The 27,766-nt window shown below is 41.3% G+C and overlaps 1 protein-coding gene across 1 annotated transcript in view; it reads right to left on the bottom strand.

Moving 5' to 3' along the window:
• Positions 1 to 3,805: 3,805 nt before the first annotated feature.
• rnf213a (ring finger protein 213a) overlaps positions 3,806 to 27,766 on the bottom strand; it is a 33,752-nt gene continuing 9,791 nt past the window's right edge. Inside the window, exons 18-67 of the mRNA XM_069149065.1 lie at positions 27,464 to 27,637; positions 27,212 to 27,364; positions 26,500 to 27,119; positions 26,223 to 26,382; positions 25,920 to 26,137; positions 25,181 to 25,318; positions 24,901 to 25,065; positions 23,006 to 24,290; positions 22,725 to 22,906; positions 22,460 to 22,615; positions 18,762 to 22,370; positions 18,552 to 18,676; positions 18,081 to 18,197; positions 17,882 to 18,006; positions 17,657 to 17,791; positions 17,490 to 17,551; positions 17,148 to 17,301; positions 16,923 to 17,064; positions 16,616 to 16,807; positions 16,394 to 16,524; positions 16,141 to 16,298; positions 15,842 to 16,048; positions 15,488 to 15,675; positions 15,265 to 15,385; positions 15,034 to 15,134; positions 14,414 to 14,596; positions 14,038 to 14,204; positions 13,828 to 13,930; positions 13,611 to 13,725; positions 13,303 to 13,510; positions 12,987 to 13,183; positions 12,747 to 12,869; positions 12,547 to 12,657; positions 11,882 to 12,124; positions 11,716 to 11,791; positions 10,754 to 10,788; positions 10,560 to 10,660; positions 10,288 to 10,444; positions 9,969 to 10,143; positions 9,399 to 9,493; positions 9,004 to 9,255; positions 8,071 to 8,203; positions 7,658 to 7,741; positions 7,380 to 7,560; positions 6,931 to 7,132; positions 6,773 to 6,850; positions 6,483 to 6,680; positions 6,173 to 6,262; positions 5,841 to 6,019; positions 3,806 to 4,797 (exon numbers count right to left, since the gene is read on the bottom strand). Coding sequence (XP_069005166.1) covers positions 4,641 to 4,797; positions 5,841 to 6,019; positions 6,173 to 6,262; positions 6,483 to 6,680; positions 6,773 to 6,850; positions 6,931 to 7,132; positions 7,380 to 7,560; positions 7,658 to 7,741; positions 8,071 to 8,203; positions 9,004 to 9,255; positions 9,399 to 9,493; positions 9,969 to 10,143; positions 10,288 to 10,444; positions 10,560 to 10,660; positions 10,754 to 10,788; positions 11,716 to 11,791; positions 11,882 to 12,124; positions 12,547 to 12,657; positions 12,747 to 12,869; positions 12,987 to 13,183; positions 13,303 to 13,510; positions 13,611 to 13,725; positions 13,828 to 13,930; positions 14,038 to 14,204; positions 14,414 to 14,596; positions 15,034 to 15,134; positions 15,265 to 15,385; positions 15,488 to 15,675; positions 15,842 to 16,048; positions 16,141 to 16,298; positions 16,394 to 16,524; positions 16,616 to 16,807; positions 16,923 to 17,064; positions 17,148 to 17,301; positions 17,490 to 17,551; positions 17,657 to 17,791; positions 17,882 to 18,006; positions 18,081 to 18,197; positions 18,552 to 18,676; positions 18,762 to 22,370; positions 22,460 to 22,615; positions 22,725 to 22,906; positions 23,006 to 24,290; positions 24,901 to 25,065; positions 25,181 to 25,318; positions 25,920 to 26,137; positions 26,223 to 26,382; positions 26,500 to 27,119; positions 27,212 to 27,364; positions 27,464 to 27,637 — 12,461 coding nt within the window. The 3' untranslated portion in view covers positions 3,806 to 4,640. The remainder of the gene's footprint in view (positions 4,798 to 5,840; positions 6,020 to 6,172; positions 6,263 to 6,482; positions 6,681 to 6,772; positions 6,851 to 6,930; positions 7,133 to 7,379; positions 7,561 to 7,657; positions 7,742 to 8,070; positions 8,204 to 9,003; positions 9,256 to 9,398; positions 9,494 to 9,968; positions 10,144 to 10,287; positions 10,445 to 10,559; positions 10,661 to 10,753; positions 10,789 to 11,715; positions 11,792 to 11,881; positions 12,125 to 12,546; positions 12,658 to 12,746; positions 12,870 to 12,986; positions 13,184 to 13,302; positions 13,511 to 13,610; positions 13,726 to 13,827; positions 13,931 to 14,037; positions 14,205 to 14,413; positions 14,597 to 15,033; positions 15,135 to 15,264; positions 15,386 to 15,487; positions 15,676 to 15,841; positions 16,049 to 16,140; positions 16,299 to 16,393; positions 16,525 to 16,615; positions 16,808 to 16,922; positions 17,065 to 17,147; positions 17,302 to 17,489; positions 17,552 to 17,656; positions 17,792 to 17,881; positions 18,007 to 18,080; positions 18,198 to 18,551; positions 18,677 to 18,761; positions 22,371 to 22,459; positions 22,616 to 22,724; positions 22,907 to 23,005; positions 24,291 to 24,900; positions 25,066 to 25,180; positions 25,319 to 25,919; positions 26,138 to 26,222; positions 26,383 to 26,499; positions 27,120 to 27,211; positions 27,365 to 27,463; positions 27,638 to 27,766) is intronic.

The following is a 27,766-nucleotide window of genomic DNA, read 5'->3' as shown; positions in this document are numbered from 1 at the left end:
CCGCCAAAATCAAATCACTTCCTTCCTTCAAGTGAAGGTTTGTGCCAAACCTTAAGAAAATTCTTCAAAGCGCTCTTGAGATATTGCATTCACAAGAATGGGATGGTTGGAAGGGATGCAAGTGAGTGAGGTCACAGTGGCCGTGACCTTCGACCACCGGAATCTAATCAGTTCATCCTTTGACAATTTTGACTGTTCTTGAAATGTCGTATTCACATTTTTGTAACTTGCGCACAAACCAAAAACATAATGTCTTCAGCTACGGCTGTCACCAGCACAAAGGCATAAAAACGGTCCAAGATTTTCAAGGAAATGTGTGATCAGAAGTGCTGCAACCACACAAACAGTGATGTCATGGTGTCTCAATCCATGCCGACGTACATTTTTACATCGTGGCAGCGATATAAAAATAAAAAAATAAAAACTGGAGATGAGCAAAAACGATAATTATTTCATGTTAAGCTGCCCTTGAAGCAGGCATGTCGGTGTCAGATGCGCAGATTCAACAGGTTGAGGTGAGCAGCTCAGTACAAGTCGCTTTATCTTAGGAGGGCAATGAGGACGTTTTCACTCCCTTTGGTCGACTCCTCCTTTGGGGTGGACTTTCACGTCCCTGTGTGATATGAAATGAAGCCAAGGTGGGCCATTTTTGAGGCATTGCTCTTAGCAAGACTTACCATCAAGAAGCAGCATATCTCATATGGATGACTTCTATAGCTTCCAAAACACAGTTGTTCAGTTCTTGTCTTTCAGCCTCGATAGTGCTCCAATTTGTTACCCTTCAAACTAAAAGCATCCTCTGTCTTGACCTTTATGCAGCATCTTTCCTAAAAATATTTAATACTTTTTTTTTTTTTTTTTTTAAGTCAGTGAGAGCAGTAGGGGTCAACCATCACTAAACGTAACCCAGTACCTGACACATAACCCCCCCTATTGTTGCTTCTTGGTATTATTTAGGAAATGGCAGACATATTTCTTAGCTTCTCAAACACCCTCTCATCTTACCATAACAATCTAATTCAATATGTGCTGTTATTGTTATGGAACGCAGAGGCCGAGTTGTCTCGCCGCAGCAGACAGTTTGGTATTGAAATTCAAGCTTTAGTAACAAAACAGGTAAAGTTACGATTTCTCTGCCCGAGGTGACTTTTGTTACGGACTCATTACTGGGCAAAATCAGACATTTTCAAGTGAGGAAAGTCCGTAATTTTGCAGTTAAAGGATCTCTTTAAAGCCTTTAATTAAGTATTTTACACCAAACATATAGAAGAGGCAACATACATTTTAGCGGCAATCAAATGCTCTGTAATACTGTGGTCTGTTTGCTGCCTTCTGTTTGTGGTGCTGCTGGGAAACTGGTCCAAGTACATTGCAAAAAATTAAAAGTCTGAAATCCTAAAACGCTGTGCCTCTCGTAATCCCATGTGGTATGTTCCCACTTAACCAGTAATTGTATTTTCTCTTCACGTATTTAATAGAACAACATGGCAGCAGCTCTCTTAATTTCTTCCTTGTGCTTGGAGGACAACCCAAGTGTTGAGTGCAAGCAGAAGTGCACACAATTAGCTAATATAATTCACAGATGTGCTCACTGAGGTTTTTCTTTTTTCCTCTTTTCTGTTCTTCATCTCAGCAGCAGGCGGGGCAACCCAAGAGTTCGGACACGGTCTCTGCACTCACCCCATCGTGACCCACCCTGGCACATACATTTCAGATGACGTAGTAATTAAAATTCACTAATTTGATAATAATGCAATAACAGCAGCACCCTGAAGGGATAATATAAAGAAAACATTTCCCCAGACCGCCAGTAAAGCCTGATGCCCCCACAGAAAATACAGTAGCCTGTTGGTGTGCTTTGGAGGGTTTCGTGGGTATTTCAGAGTACTGAATTCATACCAAAGTCATTAAAATCGTAGCCGCCTTTTGGCTACGAGCGCCTGCCTGGCATCGGAGCTTGTGAATGATATTGGATGTCATAGGTGTAAACTTGATGAATTGCCTATCTGAGGCTGTTGTGCGAAGGGTTAAGTTAGAAACGTCTACAGATCCGGGCACAGTTCACATAGGACATCTCTGAGAGGTCAATAGATGCACAAGATTAACTCAGGACAAAAATGAAATGAGGGTTGATTTAGATTTAACATTTCTATGTTTCAAAAGATTATTTTGTGACATTTCTATCTTTTTTGAAATGTGGTTTTGTTTAAAATGTGGTTAAAAATAATATTAACTAATATTAAGATTTTTTTTTTTTTTTTATGGACAATTCTGATGCAATAATTACATTAATGATGCAGCGAAGCAATTCATTTGGAGACAAAATGTCCTCTACATGCCCATCGCTGTCAGGTTTTAGAAACCAAACCCAGTCTTCCCAAATGTCCATCAACCATCACTAAATGTGAGCCATGGTGAACAACAATTTTGCCCCCAATTCCTCCTCATCAGGAAACAAGGACAAAAAAACAAACAGCGAGCAGGGAAAATAATTTGGCCTCTTTGTCTCCTTCCCTTTGTTACCAAAGGCATTGTGGCTTTGAAGCCTACAGAACTGGAAGTGAAACTGATTGAACTTGCTCAGTGAAGCTTGTTCCCCAGGAACGAGTTGCGCAAATCACGCCTGTGACCCATTTGTGGGTGTGTTGACCCCATACAGTACTTGTACTAACTTGTAGAGTTTGCTAATGAGCAGCGAGGACACGGCTAGATAGGCCACGGTGTCAGCATCACTCGTTCCTCTTGAATTCTGCCAGCTGACAGCTCTGGCTCTCCACATGAAATGAAATACTTCACGAGTATTTGGTGATTAAATTCTTACATGCGTCATTATGAGAAAGTGTTGTTTGAGTGGAAAAGGTCGAAATTTAAAGTGTATGCCAGACTTGTCTTGTGGATATCTTTTACTGGCTGCAGCGGGTGGTCGCTGGCATGGTTTACTTTCACCAGGCAAACGCTTCCATTTGTCATTGTTATGCTAAACACTACTTTGGCATAGAGGAAATTGAATCAAGGAGCCGTCCAGCGGCATTCTTGCGGCTGTCTTGTCCTTATCATTTCCATCAGCCTGATCAGAAACACATTGAGCTCCCACCAACAAAGGGTCAAAAAGTCACAAAACCTTTGGCAGTCAGACGTTTCCTGAACACTGCATCATACGTGGCCTGTGCTGGCTTTTGGCAGTGATGTAACGTGTAAATAGGGAGTAATTAACTTGTGACCTACAGTATGAGGCTGCTGAAAATCTACCGCGTAACACCTACGTGCGAGTTGAACTCCATATAGATTCGATAGGAAGTTGCACAGAAATGTGTTAAATATGTATTTGGTAGACAGTCGATCCCGTCCGGTCATGTCTGTGGATCATTCAGATATTTGTGAACATTTCTACAGAGGCACTGCAGTTTAATTAATAGAACATGAGCTTATTAGCACCAATACTGAACTTTCATTCAACACAGCTGTATTGGGACATTAACAGAAATGGATATTTTCATAACCTGATTAAGTAAAACGAAACTATTTCTGTATGACTTTGTTTTGGCTGTTGTTTTTTTTTTGTACAGCATCCACATTTGTTGCCAAATACCTGCTGAGCAGAATATTCCACTATCACACTCAGTTAGGACAACAGCGTTTAAGACTAACCACAGTCTAATTTATAGCTGATTGAGGAAATTATCCAATTTGTGTACAATGGCAGGAAGAATCATTCACCACACATTAAAAGATATTGCCGTACCACGCTGACAAATAATGAAACAAATAAAGGGCATGAGTCAGCACTGAGACACAGCAGCATGAGTTGAATAAGATGTCACATTTGAAATATGTTATTATCTCAGAGTACACAAAATAAACATGAACAAGCACACACAGGTGATATTTATACTTCAGTGGAAGCTGTGCGTCTTACGAAGCACACATGGAAAAAAAAAGAAATATGAATTGGAATATTGAAATGATAACAGAAAGTACATTGTTTTTATGTGATAATGCTGAATAGCAATGAAAAGTCAAAGAAAATTAAATTAAAAAAATAAAATAAAATAAAAAACGAATGTAAGGCAACAAATTTGGAACTAGAAAAAAAGACAAGTCGGGCTTGTACTTAAGACACAACAGCAAAACACAGCTAAACGGTGATTAAAATGGGATGGAAATGAGAAAAACTGACCATTTAAGATAAGAAAGAGATTGTCTGAAAGACACATTATTCTTGATAAAGTGATTGAGGTCAGTTTCACTTTACTACACATTTTGTACCTGAGTAAATTCAGATTTCTTTCAAATTCACATTATCAGTAAAGGAGTACAGTGCAAGCGAGAAGACTTCAAATGTGCAGAAACTTTGTGCGTGTAGATTCTTAGGAAAATAGAAAGTAACACCAAAAAAGATACAACAGATAATCAAAAACCGTCTTCATAAAGATAAACTGTAAATGAGAACTGCACGCTTATTCTGTGGCACTATGAAGCTCAACATCAGTACTTTAAAAAAAGGCACATCTCTTCTGCATAAATATGTGTAAAGACATGATATATCAATACTGTCATTTCAAGATGTAAACTTCATCTGAGGGAATAAATGATATCAAATAAAGAAGGCAGTCAAAAAAAAAAACACAATCATCTGTTCTTCACTTTTTCTGACCGCGTTCCTGCTTGAAGACGACAATGAACTTCCAGGCTTCGACATAATGGGACAGATAGATCTCCTCTGGGAAGAGCTCCTCCACATCAGGGGGGATGTCCAGGTCTTTGCGCTCCATGTAAGACACCAGTGTGTCTTTCAAGCTTGAAGAGACGAACCAAGGACTTTAAATAAGATCTCGCAGTCATTCAAATCATAACACGAAATACATTTTTAAAATATGTAGCTAAAACACCTAAGATAGTGTTTTTGTTATATGTTTCCAAAAGTAAAATGGAGGGCAGAGCCTTCAGGCTTAAAACTTTCCTTGAAACTTTCCTCTTTGATAAAGCTTATATTTAAAGTGGGCTCAGGTGCCCCTGAGTCAACCCTTAGTCATGCTGTTCTAGGACTGGACTACTGGAGGACCTTCTATGACGCGCTGAGCTCTTCTCATCTCCCACTCTCTTTCACTCTCCATTCAATTTTTATCGAACCATTACATCTCATTAACTTCATGCATTCTCCCTCCCATAGTTTTATTTCCGGATTGTGGTCATTCAATGTAGTTTTGTGCATTTTTTTTTTTTTTTTTTTTTTTTTTTTTTAGGGTATCCCTGACACTGTAGCTGCATGTCTCTGCAGATGGCCGCCCACCTCTGAGTCTGGTTCTGCTGGAGGTTTTCATCCTGTTAAAAGGGAGTTTTTCCTTTCCAGCTGTCGCTCATGTGGGAACTGTTGTGATTTGGTGCAAAGTGTTTCAGCTTCAGGTTTTCATGAGAATATGAATTTTCTTTGTTCAAATAAAATGACATTTTTACAAAACAACATTTCTCTGTGGTTTTGCCTGAACAACCAACTTGCTTCACTAGTGAGCCACACTGACAGAATTTGACTTCAGTTTTGCGCGTGTTCAACACGATGTGGCTTAAAAGGGAAACTAAACTACATTCACCGTTTTTGTTTAGATCAACAATGTAACATGTGTTAAGTTACTTCCACCTTCATCACTTTTCTTTGTTACCCGTCATTTTAAAAGCCTGACCATAAAAAACAAAACAAAAAAAACTTTACTTCTCCAGTCTTTAGTCACCGTCACCCAATAATTCCTCTACTGTTTCAGACATGAGAATAATTTTAGACTTTATCTAGATTTTCTCGATTTTAGTGTGCACCTAACTAATAATTTAACAAATATTTGCCTTACCCCCAGTCGGGCCTGTAGGTATCAAGTGCGTTGGGCTTTTTGAGGACCAGCACCAGGAACTCGTGCATCTCCAGAATGAAAGTGTCAGCGCTGCTCTTGGTGAAGAAGCCAGTCAGCAGCCTGTGCTCGTCTTCACCCAGGGCCTGTTTGTACTTCATTGAAACTCCCACAAACGGATCCTGAAGAACAAAGAGAATAAAACAGGTGAAATAATTAGACATTTTTTTGAGTAATTTATAATATCAGAGATCACTAATACTACTACTAATATAAATAGCAATACCATTTCCACTTTTGAATCTGTACACTAGCACCAGAGTGTGGTTTCTTACCCTCTTGAGCCGCAGCATATTTTCTGATTTGAGTGAAGCCAGCAGCTGCCATAGTGCCACACAATGCTTCAGACAACACATGCCCAAGGCCTGTGGGCAAAACAGGGAGTACATTAGGTTTTATCTTTCTAGCACATAAACAACACATAAACTAATTAAGATCTTGTTTATTTAAATCCAATACTCTGAGAGTAAACATAAAGAATGGTATAATTTAAAGTCAGATAACAAAAAAAGCCACATTTGTTGTTCTGTGGAGGCGAGAGAGCGTGCAGCAGGATAAAATAACCGGTGTCTGAGATTGGCCGACCTTGAGGATATGCTGAGCCAGCTGGTTTCCCATCCGCAGCACCTCCTCCAGGTAGCAGGACAGCTGCATATGAGGCTCTCCCCCAGTCATGGCGAGGAAACCGAGGGCCACTTCCAGCGTGGACAAGGCTTCACACACCTCACTGTAGGAGTGCAGCTCACCAGCCACAGCAAAGAGGGTTAGATTCTGAAGAGGCTCCTGTGGGCACAATGAGGGATAACTTCAGCATCATGTATGCGTGATGAATAAAATGATAGATTCAGTGGGCCACTTAGTGTGTCACAACTTACTTGGCTGACTTTTGCTTTTACATCCTTAAGGATAATGTCATAGTTGCGGTCCTGTCTGTTCACTAGTGTTGGAATGCCCTGTGGTAAAAGAAATACAGACATGAGGGAAACCGTATTTTTGGGCAAAGCCGCTGTGCCTCTGCTTTTCATTTGCTCACATTGAGAGTGATGAGAGGTTTGCCCAGCAGGAAGTGGGAGATGATATGCTGCTGGATCTTGGGCAGGTTGTACTCATGAAGGGTCTCCTGGCCCCTCTCGATGCTGTACTGGGTGTTGGACAGAACCAGGGGGATCACGTCCCTCTCCATCTCATAACGAATCACATGCAGGTCAGTCAGATCTGCAGGGCTCACTTTGTAGCTGGGAGACAGATAAAAAGAAAAATCAGTCACCGGACAGTCAGTGTATTATGGGATGCTGGAAAGCTCTTTTCCGTCATCAGCTCTCTCCAGCTATGATGTTGACATTTAAATGTTACCTTTCAATCCTTCTATTATCTAATTGTGCTGTAAATCACGTGGTATGCATTTGTTTAAGAGGTTCACTGACTTGTCTTTTCACTGCCAAACTTGTTTAAGTGAGAAAAATGTGACATGAGCGCCCCCACCTGGTCTCCTCTCCGGTGTGCTTGTCAACACAGTAGACCAGGTCGTTATGCAGAGCAATGAGGTAGCTGACAAGGGCTGTGGAGCACAGGCCCGGGCCTTGTCGCCGTGGTAACAGCACCTTGAAGTCACTGTCAAGGTCCAGGTCCTTCTGGCAGAAGTCCGCTGGGATCTTAATCTCACCTGAACAACATTTTAATTTGTGTCAGATCATGAAGTTGGACTGGCCAGCGTTCGTGTAAAAGACAGGCTTGTATGAGCTGTTAGTGTTTGGATTTACCGTTGGTTGCCAGAGACACTCTGAGCTGATTCCAGGTTGTCAGAAAGACTCGTATGTAGTTCTCATACCAGGCTTTCAGCGAAACTGCGTACACGAAGAAAACCATTTTTTTTTGTGTGTTCAGATGTTAATCAGGGACAAGAATTGCAGCACACTGGATCAGCATATTAAAACATAGCTGTAAACATGAGTGGATCGTCTCTTTTAAGAATACTCAATCGTTGTCTCCTTTCAGGTTAAAACAACTCACTTCTTGGCAGGCAGGTCTTTAACATTGCCAGATAATTTACCATGACATTTCTGAGAAAGAGGTAATTAGGAGCTACGTGGAACTTTTTTTTTTTTATATCGTATGTTTGTGAGTCATAACCATTTAAAAGACTAAAAAACAGAGGTGTAGAAAGTTTCAATACCTGCTTTCTGACTGCGAAGAAATTCTGCAATGGTGCCATAAGTCAGCTCAGAGATGTTTTGACACTTCTTGACCAGATCCCTCTGCAGTGTGAGGATGTCAGGAAGGTGCTTCACCAGTCGGACCTCTGCTTCCTAAAACAAATTAATAACATCCGTGGTAGGGAGTTCACCTCAGCGCCTGTTAGATGCTCTTAAATTAAATTGGTAAAGCGTGTGAAAAATGAAAAATAAAATTTTTCTGAAAATTGTTGTGTAGCTGGGCTAGTCATACAGTTACATTTTTAAGCTTACTTGTTATATTTTCATATTTTAGTGCAATTGTTTGGCCATATACAAGTGATACATCATTTCTGGACATTGTGGAACCCTACATACAACTTCAACACTTTTTAACACTGCTGTAGGACCCCCAAAAGGAGTCCACTTAAAGTAGCTAATAATATAGAATAAACCAATGGACTTTGGTGTATAAATAGACGATAACGTATGACTCGCTGTTTTAGGAGCAATCTCAAAACCAATGGGCTATTGGTCTGATGATAATTAGCCTCTGTGAACAACGATAGCCAATGCATATCGGGGACAAGACTTCCTCTCCGTGAACAGGCTATTTACAGTCTAATGAACAACTGGAGAAACGATGCTAATAAAAAGCTAAATCGTTATCAGATGAACGTCAACGAGTCCCGAGATTAGACATTGGACAAAACATTCCTACCTGTATGGATCTAAAGCCCGCTTTAATGCAACTGCTCAATACTACTCAGACTACAAACTGAAACCAGAACACGAACGAAATGTCATCCTTCAGCAAACCCTTCTGTCTGTAGAGATTATTCTAAGAGAAACCAGCCATAAGTGGAAGACTAAGGTTGTTTTTTTTTTCGTTGAGTTTAAAAGTGGACTTGCATGTTCAGTCACTTTTTTCTTACCCTGTGCAGAAATCTCCAGAGGACAGGCAGGGTGTCTTTGCCATCATTCTGCTCTACAATGTGGGTGAGGCTCAGCAGAGACACTTTCTCCCTGCAGCTCCACACGGCAGAACTGTGGATCAGAGAATTTGGGGGAAGCGAAGCCAAGAAGAGATGAGGAGCGCCAAACATGAGCTTCATGATTGGGTTGGCAGAGATGCGCGAGTCAGCCCGGATGAATGTGTTCACATCCTTCAGCTGTCTGTCCAAGTGCTGTGGAAGACAAGGTAACAGAACAAACAACATGTTATGTAAGGATCTTGTCTTGTCTTATGAGGCGTAATTTGCTCCAAATATCTGACTCTGTGATGTATTTGTTCCCTTTTGGAAAACATACAGAGCTAAAATAATTCTACCTTTAGCTGAGGGGTGATGATGGCATTGCTCATTTCCATCTCCCATCCATTTCTAGCCTCTTTGCTGGTGAGCAGATTGTCGTAAGGAGCAGGCCCTGAAAGAAAAGCCCAGTTGTGTTTAACAGTGAAATTGAATCCAGTGAATCCAGCAATCACACATATTTTAGAGCTGTCTTACAAATGTAATCAAATTACTTCATCAATTTATAATAGATAGAAATACCACAGGATAATCCGGGCTAATAAAAACCTCCATTTACTGACTTGAATGACTTTAAATATCAAAACATAACTTAACATCTTCATACCTTCCCCATTACACATAAATAGTAAACTGGCACTATAACATGTTTGACCACTAGAGGTCCACCTTTCTCTGTTCTCTTGTGTCATTCTCCTGCAGGCTACAGTAAAGACAACAAAATATACAACAAGGGAGAATGGCTCAGTAATAACTAAATAGGAAGAAAAAAAAATAGCTGCATAGTTGGAACATACTGGACTACGACACACAGTCAGATTCAGATTCCTCATACTAGTGTTAGAGTACTGCAGCATTTGTTTTCTTACATTTCTGTTGCTGGTGGGGTTTCAGGAGGCTGTTGATGAGCAGGTGAACAGCACTGATTGTGTCATCTGTCCCTTTACCCAGAGATTCGATAAGATGCTTCATGTCCTTTCTCAAGTGAGCAAGTAGAAATGCTCCTGTGTCAGCGACTGGAGGCTTGATGATTGCAGAGATAGACTAGAAACATAAAAAAAAAAAAAAAACAGCGGATGGCTTAACAGACTTCCACCTCTTTGATGCAAACAGCAGAATAATAACACTGCTATGACGCACTGGGAATTTACGGATTTTAAACACTCAGTTCTGTCCAAGCCGCTGTACCTGTGGTTGGATGCAGGCACCGAGCAGCATGGCCATGTGAGTGAGCATGCGGACGATAGTGAAGGGAACAGGGGAAAGGTTCTTTGTGTCCAGCATGTCTGGATTGTCCCTGCGTCTGGGGTCACCGAGGACGTGGCCTGTCTGAGTGCGGTCACCCCTGTCAGAAGGCAATGAATAAATACATACCAATTAAAGAAAATACACATGAATCAAATTATAATTAATTATTTTCTTTTGCTTCAATTTGAATTTGAATTTTGTAGACAACTTACTGCAACGGAACAAATTGAAAATTTGGCACAGGAACGTGGTCTTTGCCTCCAATCACAGCACCACAGTCTACACATTTACTTGTTTCCATGGGCTGGCCGCACTAGAGAAATAGAAATAAGAAGCAAGAAACGTCACTCAAAACATGAGAAGGATACTCGAGAAAAAAAAAAAAAGAGTACTGAACATGACATACCTCGCCAATGGTGCAAGGATGACCATTTGGACAATCTGTGGAAAGAGTAAATCAAAAATGACTGTGAAAGTGTTTGGCATGGTTGGGCAACAACTTCAACTGACATATTTCTACGACGGACTATTAGGGCCACATTGAGAAAAAAAAAAAATTAGAAGAGGAAGACTATTTTGTATTTTGCATTTTGACAATAAAGTGGAAGTGACCAGAAAAAAGAGGAAAAGTGTCAAATAAAGATTAATTAGGTTTTTGCGAATAAAGTAAAAAAAAAAAAAAAAAGCGACAATAAAATTGAAATTATATTTCTAGAATGAAGTCAAAATGTTGCGAAGCAAAGGAAGCGCGTATGGATCTCTGTTGCGATGAAGCCTGCGCCTCAGACGCCGCGCTCAAGTGGGTTAAACACCTTCGGGATCAAACAGCTTGGTAATTTGTCTTATTGTGTCTTGTGATACAACAAATCCTCTTTGTGTTGCGCACAGGTGTAATCATCGATACCTTTGCATCTGTTAATTTACAGCTATTTTAGTTTGCACGAATATAGCCACTTCCTCCAAATTCAAGCGGTTTCTCCTTCTGAACAAGATTTTTGGCACAATCTCTTCAAATTCCTAATTACCAAACTGTGTTTATGAGCTAAAAGAGACATAATTTCCTCGTCACTAAAACCAATTTTGAAGCACAATTGTACAAGTTCGTCGACAGAAGGAATCATGCAGAACCACATGCACAAAGCAAGTAGTTTGATTTATTCTCAAAAGTTTGACTTTAATCTTGAAATGTAATTCTATTCTGGGAATATAACTTCAACTACATTCTCAACATTCTGACTTTTTTCTTGACATTTCAACTTTTTTCTCAAGAGCAAAATAAAAAAAAGGAATTCTCCTCCTTTTATTTTATTTTTTTATCCTTAATGTGGCCCAAATAATCCAAGTGCCACTCTTTTGTTTATTACTTACTGTACCACCGCAATGGACCCAGAGCTTGTTGAGCCGCAGCTAAAATGTCCTCCGGCATGGTGGGCAAGAAAGCTGCCTGTAGCAACAGATTGAAAAAAAAACACTCAATTCATTTCAGAGAAGAAGAGGCCCAGTTGCAGTCATTGATCATAGCTATTATACAAACCTGCATGTTGGCCGGCGCCAATGCTAGTTGCTGCAGGGGAGCTAAGATGCCCTGGTTTCCACAGAGCAACACAGCAGCCAGGTGAACAGTCAAGTCCACCGGCAGACACTGAGCACCTGAGGCCCCGGGATGGACAACCAGGGGCCCGAGTTGGTTGGTCACCAGTGCCTGAGCGAAGCCTTTTACCTCTTGACTGTGAAGGAATTTGGATTTCTGGATGTACGTCACCAGGGCTTCTAATTGCTGTTGGTACAAAATTATGTAAAAATATGAAAAATGTACAGACAAAAACTACTTAAAAATTGTTAGATTACCTCATATTTCAGTTTCTTAAAACAATAAAATAAGTAAATAAGCATGTGGATGTGTTAACACTGCAATAATTAACACTTACTTATGGCGATATAAGTTCGTAACGGATCTGATTTCTAAGTATAATTAACTGCTTGTTGTCAGATGATATACTGAAAAAAAACTCTCATATAAGAAACAAAACAAAATATTCTGTAAAATAGTGAAATTTTCAAATTAAAAGAAAAACAATCCCCCCTCATAGGTTAAGCAAAAATAACTTGGTAAGCTTTCTTAAAACTAGCATAATAATCTGGCTACTAAAAAAAAAACAAAAAAAAAAAACGTTCTAAAATGATCATTTAAAGACCCACCGTAGGCTTGGGATGGAAGCTAGGTTTGGTGTCTCTGTAGAGAGTAGTGACTTCTCTGTACAGCGCCAGCAAAAGGTAGACTGTGGTCCACTGTGGTAGGCATTTGCACCCCTGAGATGAAAAAGCAAAGGAGCTACGTAAACAAAGGCAGAGTCATGACCTGATTCTGAGTTACTAATACGAAAGTGATGTAACGTTACCTCACAAGTTTCATCCAGTCCGTCCAGTTTGCCTTCCATCATTCCCTTTGCCACAGCATTTCTGATAGTCTTGTAATCATCTCCACACACAAGATACTGGTCTATTGGTGTTGTTTCTTCATTCTGGGTGCAGTGATAATTAAAACCACGATATTTAATTACTGCTAGCGTGACATCTAAAAGTAAACATTGCCTTCATTTGGCCATTAGTGCTGAAAATCATACTGCTGATTACTGAACCTTTTGCAGAACTTCGTCAGGGAAGAGCCAAGACATTTGATCCACTCTGAGGAGTTTCAGGACGAACTCCACTCCATGTTGGCTGCAGATCTTCCGGATCAAATAGACTCGATACCAGTCGTTTCCACTGCGCTTACACAAGTTCACTACACTGGTGTGGAAGGCTGCGGTTCCACTTTGACCACCTTCCTGGGAGTCTGGTTTGAGATTAAAAGGAGAAAGAAGAATTACTTTTTTGTAAAATGTACATATTCTGAATGGGAAGCAAATTATGTTGACACACAATGAAGTGTATGTGTGCAATAGAATTACACACCTGTGGCTCTCAATCTTTCCACGATGAGACTAGCAGCCATATCCAGGTCCATTCGCACTCTGGCCACCTGCTGCAGGTACTCTACAGTGGCTGTTACAGCAGACTGATCATGTGGTCGAACGAAGTCAGTCAGGAAGGCACTTTCATCCTGCAAACAGGCCTGCTGATCTGCAGTGGACCTGAACTGCAACCTCTCAAACATGGAATCCTAGAAAAAAAGTTAGAAAGTAAACCGAAAACATTAAAAACCAGCTGTATCACAGTGCAACATACTGAAGTCCACATGTAGCTCGCATATTCATGTGTACCTCCAGGCAGTTGATGTACAAGCAGTAGAGTTCAGTTTTGTCAGTCTCCTCCAAGATGTTGCTCTGCTCTACTGCCACCAGATGCTGCTGCAGGTAATCTTTGACTTCATCAAAGCTTCAAAAACAGAGAAAATTAAACAAACACGATAAACACGGTTACAAATATTAGAAACATACACGAGTATGACATATACATGGTGTAACCGTAGCACCTCACCTGTACTTCAGCAGGAGTTTAAGCACTACCGATCGAACCACTGGATTTTTATCCACGGAGTCATCAAAGGGCGACAGCACCTTCGTCAGAATTTGTCGATTAACTGGCAAAAAAAACAACACAAAAGGGTCATCCGGAGATGATAAACAAAAAACTAGTACACACAGACATGGATGTAGTCAGCAGGGTGAGAAGACTTTAATACAGTACCCCTGAGAATGGGAACAGTGCTGGCCTCCACCATGAGAAAGGACAGCAAATGAAGAATGACAGCTGGACAGGGTGGAGCGTTGTCCTTGAAGCACACAGTAGACACCAGGTCGATGAAGAAAGCATTGCACTGCTTCCTAAACTGAGCGTGTTGGTTGATTAGAATCCTGCACAAAACAAAAGTTAAAACAGAGTTTAGTTCAAATGTGTTACAGGCCAGATTCACACGGTATGAATGTGCAAAGAACCTATGGAACTAATAACGTCCAAAAATGTGTGTTTGCGTGGAAGGAACTGCGTCATATCTTTGCTCGTAATGAGGATCAAAACACATTCAAGTTGATTTTTTTTTGGTAATCCACACACAAGTACAAACCTTATATCCTCTGAAGGGACCATGGGCAAGTCTTCGCTGACTGGCTGCATGCAGAGGGGACAGTACATCTGACCTGGAGCCAACCACTGTTTGATACAGGCTACACAGTAGATGTGTTCACAGGGCAGGCAGAGTGGATCTTGAGGGTCTCCCATACACACCGGGCACACTCTAAGACCAAACCTGAAAAAAACAAAACACGAAGGTCAATTGAAGACAAAGGGTTTGATTGTGGATTTCAAGAATTTTACATTATTTACCAAAATAAATCCAAAAGGTTTTTAATACCACATAGGACAACATTTTATGCCTTTTTTCGTGTCTGTAACAATTGAATCCCCAAATTACAGTAAATGGACATAATTCATATATTTATAATACTTCCCAACTGTATATAACCATGACTGCTTTTAAGATAAAAAACAATATGAACTGGGGCAAGAAATTGGATGAGTTAATCACAAATGTATAGGTTAATCTCTTTAATACTTTCTGAGGCCAATGTTTGAGGGAACTAATGCATTTTAAGATATTTCCAGCCCTGCAGATACCCTGTTATAAGTGCAATAAAGTAGCAGAGATTCTGATGAATTGCAACAGGTATAAAGTTGAATTTCTACCTGAAGATGCATTCGACGGCTCCATCTTTGCAGGTTTTGAGCAAACCAATTACTGCCTCAAATGACTGCTGGGTTTTGAGGTCTGAATTTGTTTCCAGTATCTGGATGGCAGAGCAGAGGTAATGCATTTTTATTATCGATGGAGAAATGATTGGGGTTTTGGTGAAGGCAGTTTTATGGTAATTCCCTGTATTGTGAAAATTGTGGTTAATATAAAGAACGCAAACCAACCTGGCAGAGCCCTCGTGTGTTCTCCAAAACTAAAGGTGTCAGCTTTCTCTCCAACTTCTCGATTCCCAACAACATGTGCTCCACAAACAGAGAGAGAGAAAATATACGATTCCATCCGGCTCTAAGAACAAAGACACCCAACAAATAACCATCCATGTTAATAAAGCTCAGTTAGTTACCTACAGACCTCAGACCTGAATCTTTTTAGATGAGCTTGACCTACTGGACTCTGATGACGATCATCTTGCTCCTCTCTCCGTAATGTCTCACGCTGTCCTCTGAGCAGATCAGCTCAATAGGAACCTGAAGTTTTTTCACCTGCCTGAGCCAGGCTTGTCTTTGGGCATCTGTGCCCAAGACTGTGGGCTCCAGGTACTCCACACATGCAAAAGCAGCATATGCATCCAGTACCTTAGAGACAGGGGGAATATGATCAATACACATTACAGGCCACTGAAAGGGCAACACAAATCATATCTAGTATTACATTAACGTTGTATGACGAATGTAAAAAAAAAAAACTTGAACAAAACAGGAAAAAAAAAACATAATAAATAATTAGTCAACTGAGGCTCACCAGTTCATCCCCGTCTTTGGCGTAAGGACTCTTCAGGAGGTTCTGGGTCACTTGGGGTTCGATGCAGATCATTCTGGAGAGGTTCTGCAGCCGGTTCTTGAACTCATGATAAGCAGCATGGACCAATGGCAGAGATGGTACTGTTTCAGTGTCATTTTGCTGAAGTCGCAGCTCACTGACACAACAGTTCAAGGCACCACACAGGAGCTAGAAAAGCACATAATATGCATTAGCATGTGAATGAACAGATGGATGAAAACCCTGAAATTTAAAGGCTTCAAGTGTTATAGAAAAACTACCTCGAGATCTTCCTGACAAGTGATGTTCATCGTCATGGAGACGAAATCCTGAAGGTAGCGGTGGAAATACTCTGTCTGCATCTCTGGATCTGCTTTTGCTATGTAGCGTCCCAGTGGTGTTTTCCCAAAGAACTCATCAAACTCGTGTTGAGTGTGACCTAACAGACATGAAATTCAAATTTAAAATCATAACTTCACAACATCCCTACAGCAGCATGTATATTATGGAGAGCACCTGATAACAAGTTAATACCTTCATGTTGAAGTGCATGAACCCAGAGTTCCTCCAGGTAGTCCTTAATCCTCCAGCTGAAGGGCATGCTGCACCTCATGTTCCTATCCTGAGCAATGTAGTTCTGAACAAGGATTGTTCTCGTCTCGGAGCTGTGAACAGTGTAATCAAAGTAGATAGTACGTTAAATATTACTAGCTGCGGGATTTCGGTGATACAAAGTGCAGAATTAGCCCCACTTGCCTGTGGCCCAGTGTGAGGTGGGAGATTTCCAGCAGCTTGTCATTGCCAAAGATGTCCAACCACAGCCTCTTAACAGCTTCATCACAGTTTCTATCAAGCAGGAGGTCCATGTTTTGGTCGCGGTCGATGACTGAAACCAGATGTGCTAAGACGGGGACAACCACAGCCTGAACACGCTTCCATAAGGTGTGCCTGTCATGAACATAAAAAAAAGTTAGCAGTGCTTTTAAAAAAAAAAAAAAAAAATAGGAACATATAGGCAAACAGAAATTTTGGTATTGTATTACATTGAGACTGAAGCACTTACCTGAAGGTCCCTCCTTCTTGCAAAGCATCAATGTTTGAGGCCTCCTTAAGGACCCAGTTGCTCTTGATGGATGAGAAGGTGTTGCCATCATGAGTCAGCAACAGTGAGTGAAGATGCCTCTTCACCGTTAGCAAAAATTCACCTGGCAACAGTGAAATAGACTGATGAGCAATGCAACTGCTGTTAGGATAAAAATGAATAACTGAAAAACTTTGCTTTTTATACCTTTTATTTTATCATCGTCACTCAGGAGTGTTAAAAGGATCTCAACTCTCTGAGTACTGCGTGGGCTACTTTTCACCTGGTCCCTGAGCATGCCGACTGCACTCTGCACACAGCTGCGCAGGAGTGCTGTGGTGTCCACAACGTTGCCCATGCCCTGCAGAAGGAGAACATACAGGTTCAAATCCAGTTTCAGAAGTAAGCCAGAACAAAATGACATGTCGTTGTTGTTAGAAAACAGCGTGCGGAGAGAGGTTAGCTGACATTCTAAAGTTAGATGTGTATGTTTAAAGTTATAAATGTGGATTTCCAGTATATTCTTTAGTAATGTACATCTTCACTCACACTTTCTTCTGATGCTTCCTCCTCCTGCTGAATGTCAGAGTACATGTCTTCTACCTCCATGGCTGTAAAAAGAGCTTTATAATGTAACGCTACCAAATAGTTTATCGTGAAGCCAATTTATAAAGAGGTAAATGTAATTTTCAATAAATAATTTATCAATCGGTTACCTTCTTCCCCTTCATCACGGCGATCCATGCTTGTTTCAAACATTTGACTGATTGTCATGTTTTGCAACGTTTTGATGTCTGAAACGATGTCTTTTGACCGCCTGAGGTCATCGATATGAACTGATCTCCAGGGTCCTGTAAAGATAACCATATCTCAACTTATTCTCTGTTCTTTACACCGTGTGAGAAGAAAAAAATCCGCATTTCGCATTGTTTTCACCTTACCTCCATGAAAGCCAATGTAGGAGGTCCCTCCTTCCATTCTTGGCAGTCTGGTGATGAAGTAGACCAACACCTGGCTTCCTGTTCTCTCCTGAGTTATCTTGTTGATCTCATTTATTGATGAATACCTGAAAGTGCACGGCAAATTCAGTAATGCAAAACCACACAGTGGATTGCCAGAAACAGAAAATGTTGGACCTACTTTGCAGATGCAATGAGATTGGCACTGTGTGAGGCTTCACCAAAATCACACTGAATGATGAGGACCCTGTTGCGTGGTCCAGCGTTTCTGCTCCAACTTTCGGCTGTGAGGAAGTTCCTATAAGACAACAGGGATTTGAGCTTGACACTTATCATTCCTTACCTCATACCCTAAGATCATAGCCAGTTATATTCCTATAACAATTCCGTTTTTTTGACCATACCATATTTACTTACAAACCTATTCTAGCAATACAAATGTCAAACTATCTGAATAATGGTAAAACAACCAAAATAAACAGTTGTGGTAAACATACCAGTGTTTACTGATACAGTACCTATTTCATAGCTTTGCCGATTGGAATTTAGTGTACGAGTTACTGTGTAAACCAACATGTTTCAGGTTACCTGCCCATAACCATTATGAACTATAAAAAAAAAAAAAAAAACATTACCCAGTCTGTCAACAAACCTGATCTTCTTCAAGAAGGAGTGCTCCGTGTCAAACTGCTGGAGTGAGAGTAGCTCAACACTATGCAACATTTGCTCCAGTGTTTCCAAGTCAAATGCAGTCAACAGTCTGGAGAATGTGGTCACCTGTGGTTTAAAAATACAATTACACCCTGTAAGCACTTATAACCGCAGGATATATTTGGAATTGGTATGAGAACTTTAAAGTTACCTCTGTGAAGGATGAGCTGCAGTGGATTTCCTGTTTTGTGTGAGCGAGAATGTAGTCAGCCAAACAGCTGTTATTCTGCTCCTCAAAGTAGATCCGGGCCAGATATTCACTCTCCACTTTTGGAAGACCTGTGCAGTCCAACCGCACCACTGAGTCTGGTGTAGCACATTTGAGCATTATGAGTTTAGCCTCATCAAGCACTCTCCTCTCAGAATCTGAGATTTCCAAACTTTCCCTTTGCTCCTCTATTACTTGAAGAACCACAGAAGCACATGTGTCCGAGTGGTAGCCAATGAAGACATCTGGGGGTTGGTACTTGTGTGTCTGAGCCACTGCTGCATGTTGATTGTTGAGCGATACAAAAAGTTTCACCCATCTCTCCAGTTCCTCCACCATCCTCTTCTGTTCAGTCTTGAGGACAGTGTGGATGTCCAGGTAATGTTTCTCCAGCCTGTTGATGAGAGGTATCGGGAACTGTTTGTAGACTACCTCTCTTTCTTCAATGACGATTAAGCGGAAGTTTTTGTGCACCCTGCATTTCACACGATGGGTTCCCAGTCCAAGGTCCACATATTTCTGCCCTCCCAAGTAGACGTAGTATTGGTTGAGGGCATCGTAGAGGCTTTCATAGAGGTTCTGCAAGTTTAGGAGCACGACCGTCTGGCCTGTCTCCATGCATATCTTTACCCTGTTGATGTTGCGGCAGATTTGTGTGTACTCTTGGTCTTTTGGGAAGCTGGATCCAAAGATTATTTCTGGTTGACCACTTTCTGAAAAGAAGGTTTGCTGCAGGATCTGAAGGGCTGCATAGTTTTTTGTGAGCACCAGGAGATAACGACTTTCTTCTTCCTGTCCAACTGCCTGAATGTTTTCTCTCACAAACTCAATGGCACTGATGTTTTCCAGGTTCGGCACAATATGCAGCCTTTTGGTAAAGTCACTAACTGCATTCACATCATCCCTGCCACTGAAATTTCTCAACACTGCCTTCACAGTCTCCTCTGCTGTGGGCTTCCGTTGAGAAGCTTTGGCCACTGCAAAGATCATCTTAATCAAGCTGTAATAGTCACGGAGACCAAAAAACCCTTTACCTTGTGTGTCGCAGATGTACAAGTAGGCTTTTGCAAAGGGTTGGAAGAAATGCCTGACCTTCTCCAAAACCATTGCATCAGATGAGCATATGCCTTTAGCACTCTCGATGAGTTCCTTCTCGTCAGGGTCACCACGGGAGACAAAAATACCTCTGTTCATCTTTGCAGGGTCGAGTGCCCAGTTGGAGATGCCAATGAATCCCACCTTTTTGTGCGGTAGTGGCTCGTCGTCAATGCATCCCTCCTCCAGCAATGGGTGAAGAGTTTTCAATGGCATCTTTGGAGAGTCCTCAGCCAGCCCGATCTCATCAAGTACCACAACTGAAATGTACTCGTCCAGGTTCTTTCCTTCTTGAAAGCGTCCACATTGCTTGAATGTATTGATGATGCCGTCCGGTGTTGAATGAGGGCTACATTGGAAGGACACCAAATGGACTTGCTTGAGCAGTTTGTAGAGGTCAGAGTGAGCAGCTTGGCCCTGCATTGCATCTGCCACCAGAGTTTTGGACAGAGATTTTGAACTTCCAGGTTTTCCAACTAAGAAGAGAGGGATTCTCAACTCAATACAGAGAACCATCATGAAGACATTCTCTTTGAGGGCATTGTTTCTTGCAATAGTATCTCCCATAGGCACACCACTCAGAAGTAGATCCTGCATGATTGAGATTTCCTGCAGTACCCTTGCTGGGCTGTATGCTGGGGGGAGCCTTTTGCTGATTTTCTGTCTGTATTTATCCTTATTTTCTAGGCAGGCATGGTAGCACACTCCAATGGCCATGACTAGGGACCAAAGGACAGGTTCCCTCAGCTCAGATTGTCTCTGATACCTTTCATTTCTGTCAGCATTCTGATTACTCTCAAATTCTTCAAGATTTGCAAAAAACCTCAAGTGGTTGTCAAAGAACCAAACAAAAGTCTGCATGCAGCGCTCTACATCTCTCAGGCTGACAAAGCTGCATTCATCGTTTCTTGTCCGCATGTACTGCTGTGAAGCTGAGAGGACGTCAGTGATGCACTTAATGTAACTTTGATTAATTGTTTTGTTTTCAACCACTCTTTGCACAATCTGCTGGATGTATATTTTCTCTGTGTGGTCATTTAACTGCCCAAAATCCCACACAAGCGGGATCATGCTTGGTGGCAATGCTTGAACTCTATACACCAACTGGCGGAGAGGAATAGACCCAAGCTTTTCATCTGTCTCTTCAGCTCGAACTCGGTAGCCAAGGCCTGCGGACTCTAACCTTCGAATCATCTCATCTGTGTGTTTTCGGTAAGGGTTGCATGCAGCAATAATCTGCAATCCACAGCTGAGTGTCAAGCTTTCCCCCTTCACCGTCTTGTCACAGAGGACCTCCTTGATACTGCTGATGGCCTCGGTAGTGTTGGCCTCATCAAAGAAGAGGACAGAGTCAAATCCATAGTCTTGTTTGTTGATAGATGCAATGTTTTCTGCCTCTCTGACTTTGGTGTAGATCATCTCTGAAGTTGTTCCTCCATGCACCTTGACCAGTTTCATGTTCTCAGTTGCCACTCCACTCCTCTGCAATTCACAAAGGAACTTGATGAGCCTTGTTTTACCACACCCTGTCTCCCCCATGATAATGACAGGGATGCCACACCTGAAGCGCATGTGGATTGCCAGCATCTTCAGTATGTTGTCAGTTGTAAGTTCATATGTTTCATCAGGGTCAAGAGGCCACTGGATGCCAAGGACATTGCAGATACGCTCTATTTTCTCTCCTCTGGGAAGACAATCAAAGTCAATGTTGAAAGGGACTCTCTGTAAGTTTAGGCCTTCGTACAATGCCCTTGTCATCACATTCTTTTTGATCACCCTTTTAGAGGTGGGGTCGATGGCATCAACAGAGTTCTGCTCATTGGGCTGCAGATGAAAACCAATAAAGGTCATGGACACATGGTCATCATTAAAGAAGATGTACGGATGTGGTTCTGTTTCCCATCCTTTTCTGATCATAAAAGGAGCTAAGTCTTCATCTCGGACACCAGTTAGATCGACTTGCATCCTGCCAGAACTCTGGTCAGAGATGCTGAGCGATGGAGTGGCAAAGTCCTTTGCCATCAGAATCATGAAGTCCACCACAAAGGTTTTGAAACCAGTTAGTGTGTCTCCAGTGAAAGTGGCATCACAAAACACAGACGTCTCACAATCTTTCAGCTGAAAGTTGAGGAACCGCGCAAAGTTTCTTAGTTCTGCCCAGGATGGGTCTATAGTGCCACAGTATAGGAGAAGCATCTGAAGACATTCCACGTGTGTCCCCTCAACACCCTGATAGGTGAACACATCTAGATCACTGTGGTTATGAAACCGTGTGAGATACTGGTATGGCCGCTGAAAGGCTTCACTCCTGAATTCTTCATCATCCATCAGAGGGTCATCTTTGCTCACAATGAGAGGATCTTCTCGCTCACTCATCTCTATCATTAGCACCTCTTTCGGTGGTCGGCAGAAAATATTTGGGAACACGTCTGTGAATGTGCTGTTCACTGTTTGAGCCTGTTCAGAAAATAGATATAAAAATACGTCAACTCAGCAAAGGTTTTAAATCATATGATAAATGATTAGCGCTTGTAAAAACTTCTTACCTGCCACGAAACATTTCTTGTTGACTTGACAGTGGGCTCCAAGATCTCTATGATATACAGCTGCTTGTCATTGCACTTCCACATCTTTCCCTCAGAGTCCATCAAATAGTGCAAAATCAACAGTTTGAAAAGGAACTCGTGAAGACCTTTCTGCACCTATTCAAGAAAAAAAATACAATCCATTAACACAATACTGCATGTAAGCTGTCAAGACATGTCCTATTAAAAATGCTATATAACACTAAGGAAAGCACTAAGTCCTTACCGATGATGTGACGTCAAAATGGAACATCGTGAGCTCTTTCCTTTTAGGGGTGTCCAACAGCGATTGCAGGATGACATTCTCATCAACCTTCGGTTCAATCAAGCGAATGCATTTCATCGTTGATGACTTTTTGGTCGAGTCCTTCAGTTTTTCATACAGCCTCTTGATGTAGAGAGATTTACCTGCAAATAAAAAAGGTCATTATGGAAGAACAATAATTTTCAGGGTAAAATATTGCCCATTAGTGAAATATATCACTTTGAAAGAATTTGTATACACACCAACACCAGCCCTTTTGGATGAGACGACACCAACGCAGAGTCTGTCTTTAAATGCAGCTGCAGCGCTGCACTGATCTTCTGGGACAGCATAGTGTTTGTGGAGGTACATCTGAATCTTCGCCAATGTCTCCTGAGGAACCATGTGCAATTTGTACTGGCTGAAAGCTGATGGAAGGTAGGCATGTTCTCTCTCTGAGCTGCAAATGATAACAAGTCTGTAGTCTTTCCTACTCTGCATTTTCATTCGCTGAAAAAAGTTCTCAACTTTAGAGCTCACATCATAAGAGAGGAGATCTCCGTACAGTAGAGAGTATATCTTCTGCCCTGCGTAGCCAGAGCTAAGACAGCGTCTGAGGAATAGCTCCACATGTTCGTATGGTGTCGAGGAGTTGCACAGGAGGACTTCATCATAGGTGGGAAGATTCACATCTTCGCTGCTCATGTAAATGGAGATGCAAGACGTCAAGACCTCATCATGCGGGCAAACAATGAGGTTTGGGTTTCCAGCAGCCAGACCTTTAGGTAGCTCTCTCGTTATGAAGTTCTCAGCAAAGTCATCCGAAATGTCTACGTCACTCTCATCCTCTTCATTCACATTATTTTTGTCGGCCAGTATTTCCAGCAGTCTTCCAAGACTTCTTATATCAAGAATGTGCAACAGAAAATTCTTCATGTCTTTCATATAAGCATTCCATATGTGGTCAAATGCTCGCAACCCATTTTCTTGTTCCACATGACTTGGTCGAGGATCCAATTCGCTGGTGAAGTCTGGGTCTTCCAGCTCACTTCTCGGCACTGCAACAAAAGTCTGAAAGTCAATGTCCTCGTTTTGCTCCTGTGGTTTGGTGATGATTTCGTACTGAAGTGCATGCCAGACTTCCCTCAAGTCTGAGGAGGTGCAATTGGGCTTGATGAAGGACAGCATCATGAGAACTTGATCCTCCACACTGGCCACCTTTTGCTGAGACAGCTTGCTGCATAGGTAGACAATCTGTTCTGCTGTGTAGTAGTTCAGATAGTAATGCTGGGATCTCTGTTTGTCCACAAAATCCATCCAGTAGTCCAAACATTTCTCCATTTTTCTACAGAGTTCAGGAAGTTGCTCTTCAATACTGCCCTCCACGATAACACTGGCAACGCTGTCCAAGTTGAAGTCCATCATAATGCTGTGTTGCTGACTACTTGAAGAGCAGTGGATTTGCACTTCCCAGTGTCTGAACAGAGGATTCCCAGCAGTGTAAAGAGCAATGAATGCCTCCGCTAGTCTTTGAACACTGTCAAAAACCTGGAAAACAGAAACCAACAGTATTTCATTTCACAATTACTATGCTTACTGAAACACTCAAAACTGGAAATGGTTTGATATCTAAGCCCTGATTTATGCTTTACCACAATTTTATTGCCGTTTTACATAATTCCTTGAACTTCCTGGCTTTGTGTTTGTCTTGATGTGCAGTGTAAAGTGCAGGGACTTATTAACAGAGGTGTGTATCTACATGTACAGTCAATTCAATTCGCAACAGGTAAACAGGTAGACTTTCATCAAATTTTAGCTACATCTCAAGGATAATTAAAGCAATTAGGTAGTACCTGACCTCAATTTAGTAAGCCACAACAAAAGGTCTGAATACTTGTGTAAATAAATATCTAAACTTATCAAAAATAGTAAAAAAAAAATAAAAAAATTTAAATTTAAAAAAAAAAGACTTAGATTTTTGGGTAAATTTGCAAAATAGTCTAAAACTGATTTTGACATTTCTCATTATAGGTTATTGTGCATTGAATGTATAGTGTAAATAATTGTATGACTTAACTAATTCTACAACACAACAAAGTGTGCAGAAAGTGAAGGGATCTGAATACTTTCTGAACCACTTGTACATGAAAAAATATACCTCTGCAAAGCGATCAACATCATTCTGCCCTTGATCCGCTTTGCCAGACATGAGCATGAGTTTGTTTTGAAGCTCTCTCAGGTCCTCCAGAGAATAGTAGCGCATCTGGCAACCCTCATCATGCTCCTCGGGAATCTGCAGCTTCAGGACGGTGTCAAGACTCAACTAGATTGAAATACAGAACACACATCATACATCATTTTGTAGGACCTTTGCTGTCAGAGTTAACGTCTGTTCTGCATTGACATAAAGATACAATAATCTTCGAATCGTTATTTACCTTTTGTGCAGTTTGTGCACTGATCAGGTAGATACCCTTGTTGTTGACGGCTGACGCTAACGAGAGAGATGACAGCTCCACTGAACCATGACTGTCCTTCACAGTCTTCAACCATTCCAAATGACGTGCACTGTCCCGCTGCAAGAGAACACACTCTTCTTAATTGTGCTGTGAAATACTCATTTCTTAGGGTTAACGCAAGTCGGCAAAATGTTATCAATACAGTGTGTTCCAGGTGGAAGCACAATGAGCTGCAAAAAGCGTGAGCTACCCCGGAAGTTGCACATAAAAGTGTGTGGATAAGTGTGTATGATACTTCAGTCATATGAATGTTCGTTGTTTATTTAGTATTTATTTTATTGATTATATATATATATGTATATATATATATGTATATGTATATATATATATATATATATATATATATATATATTTCTGGGGGGAATCCCCAGCAGACCAACAAAACATTAGCATTTTTTTGTGAATGACAGTAAAATAATCTCAACTTCTGCAGTCGTCCTGCTAATAACACTCTCTAAGAGCCCAGAAGAATGTTGTAAAGTAGAGAACCCCAAACATTGTCAGTGATTACCATTTATATTGTCTGCAATGACACAGCGGCCTAAACTAATCAATTCACAGCATCAACGATATTATCTTCAAATCAAAGGCTGACTTGTGATAATTTTATTGGAATCCTGATGATGATTTTATTTGCAGCACTAGGCGGTACTCTTACCAGTTTTTTTGGGAGGTTGCCGTCATTCTCCAAAGCTCTCCACAGCTTTTTGAGCACTTCTTTGAAGGCATGAAAACCGGAGTCTAGTTTGAGCTCATAAAGCATCGCAGAGTAGCCGCGGACCGCGTCATGGAAGCAAGCGACACGATCCACATCCATGTCATTCTCTCCCGCAGAGATGGAAGCCAGATCGACAAACACCTTCAACTCATTGATATCTAAAGAGAATCATTCAGAATATTATTTTTTTTTAACTACCATTAAATTAAACACGTGCTGAGACTAGATAATTACTGTACTTACCTTCAAGGGCATCCTTCACCCATTTTACAAAGCGTCCTCTGAGTCCCAGCTCCTGCAGACACAGTCTTCGGGGCTCGGTGATGTCCACCAGAACCATCTTTGCCTGCATCAAGTCATTGTCAATCCGATTGAGCTGCTCTTTCTGAAAGTCTGCATGATTCTGAGGAGAGTAAAGTCAAGTTAACTTTGCCGAAACAAATTTGAGAGATAATTATCATGATTGTCATCCATGAGGGTTTACTGTGATGTCTAAATTGTAATAATATTGGCCACTTACAACTTCTGTGAGCGTCTCCAGCACACTGAAGTCCCCCTGAAGACAAAGCGTCTCTTTGACCGTCATGATAATTTGAGCTGACACCACAGCGAGATGAAGTTCGTGATACTGCTCGATCTGTTGGACTCTGCTGTGGATCCACTGTTTGTCGGTAGATTTATCAACTTTGCACATGATGTCCAGGTCCAGTGCGAGCTCGTCATACTTGCCCTTAAAAGCTCCGAAGAGCAGATTGACCTCTTCAAGCCTTATGCTGCCATTCTTCAGACGAATGTAGATGTCTTTGTACTCAGTAAAACTATCCATGAAAATGTCCTCATTTATCATTGCTGGTGTTGCCATGATTTGAGCTACTTCGTGCTCAACAGGATCCTCGTTTTCCATCTCTTCAGCGGCCAGGAGTTTGGCCTGTTTCTCCCAACACGTTCTGAATACATAACTGTCTCTGAAGGTGTACAGGACCTCTGCCATCTTTCTGACTTCTTTATCCAGATCGAAGTAGGTGACAACACCAACCCTCGGAGAGGCTAGTTGATCAAATTGATGAACCTCCATGAAATGACGCAAGGTCATGCTCTCAATGTTTACTTGCTGTTTGTCTTCCATGTCAGCAACATCAACTATCATGGAAATTGAAGAGGCATGTGTTGAGTTTGCAGCAACCGTATAATGAAAACCACAGTGACAAAGTCTCCTGACATGTTCAACATACCTGTCATGTGTTCCTCAAGTTTGTGGCTCATTGTTAAGAGGACATCCACGAGCTCCTTTTCATGGTAAACAGCTTTGACTTCGTCCTGTCTGCACTGTAACAGCCTCTTCATTTTGGCATTGTCCTTGTATTGTTCATTCTCAGAGAGGCAGTCTGGTAATAACACACACAAACATCTTAATATTACGTTCACCGTTATACCAGTGTAAACCATTACATTTTAGTCTCAGCTGACTATTATACTGTGATTACCGATCTTCAGCAGTTCTAAGAAGGCGTCTCGCCGCTCCAAAATGATGCTGAGCAGGCTGATTTTAATGTTCCCTTGGACGAGTTGATTGTTCATGGCAGTGAACGATGATATGGCTATGGCGATTCTGTCTCTGGCATCTTGAGTGAGTTTCTCAATCAGCTGTTTTTCTGCACCTGCAGAAACAGAATTTACATTTCAGTGATTTATTTAAAACCACAGTACTGATTTACTTGAGTCAAAACGTGCCTGGTTACCTACTAATGGAGGGTTTTTTTCTCCTATAAATTAGAGATCACAACCAG

Source organism: Embiotoca jacksoni, unplaced genomic scaffold (assembly GCF_022577435.1).
Source record: "Embiotoca jacksoni isolate LCO1_2020_lvr unplaced genomic scaffold, fEmbJac1.0.p SCAF_15, whole genome shotgun sequence".
Taxonomy (NCBI): Eukaryota; Metazoa; Chordata; class Actinopteri; family Embiotocidae; genus Embiotoca; species Embiotoca jacksoni.
The sequence above is the reverse complement of the archived record's forward strand: the minus strand, read 5'-3'. Positions and strand labels throughout refer to the sequence as shown.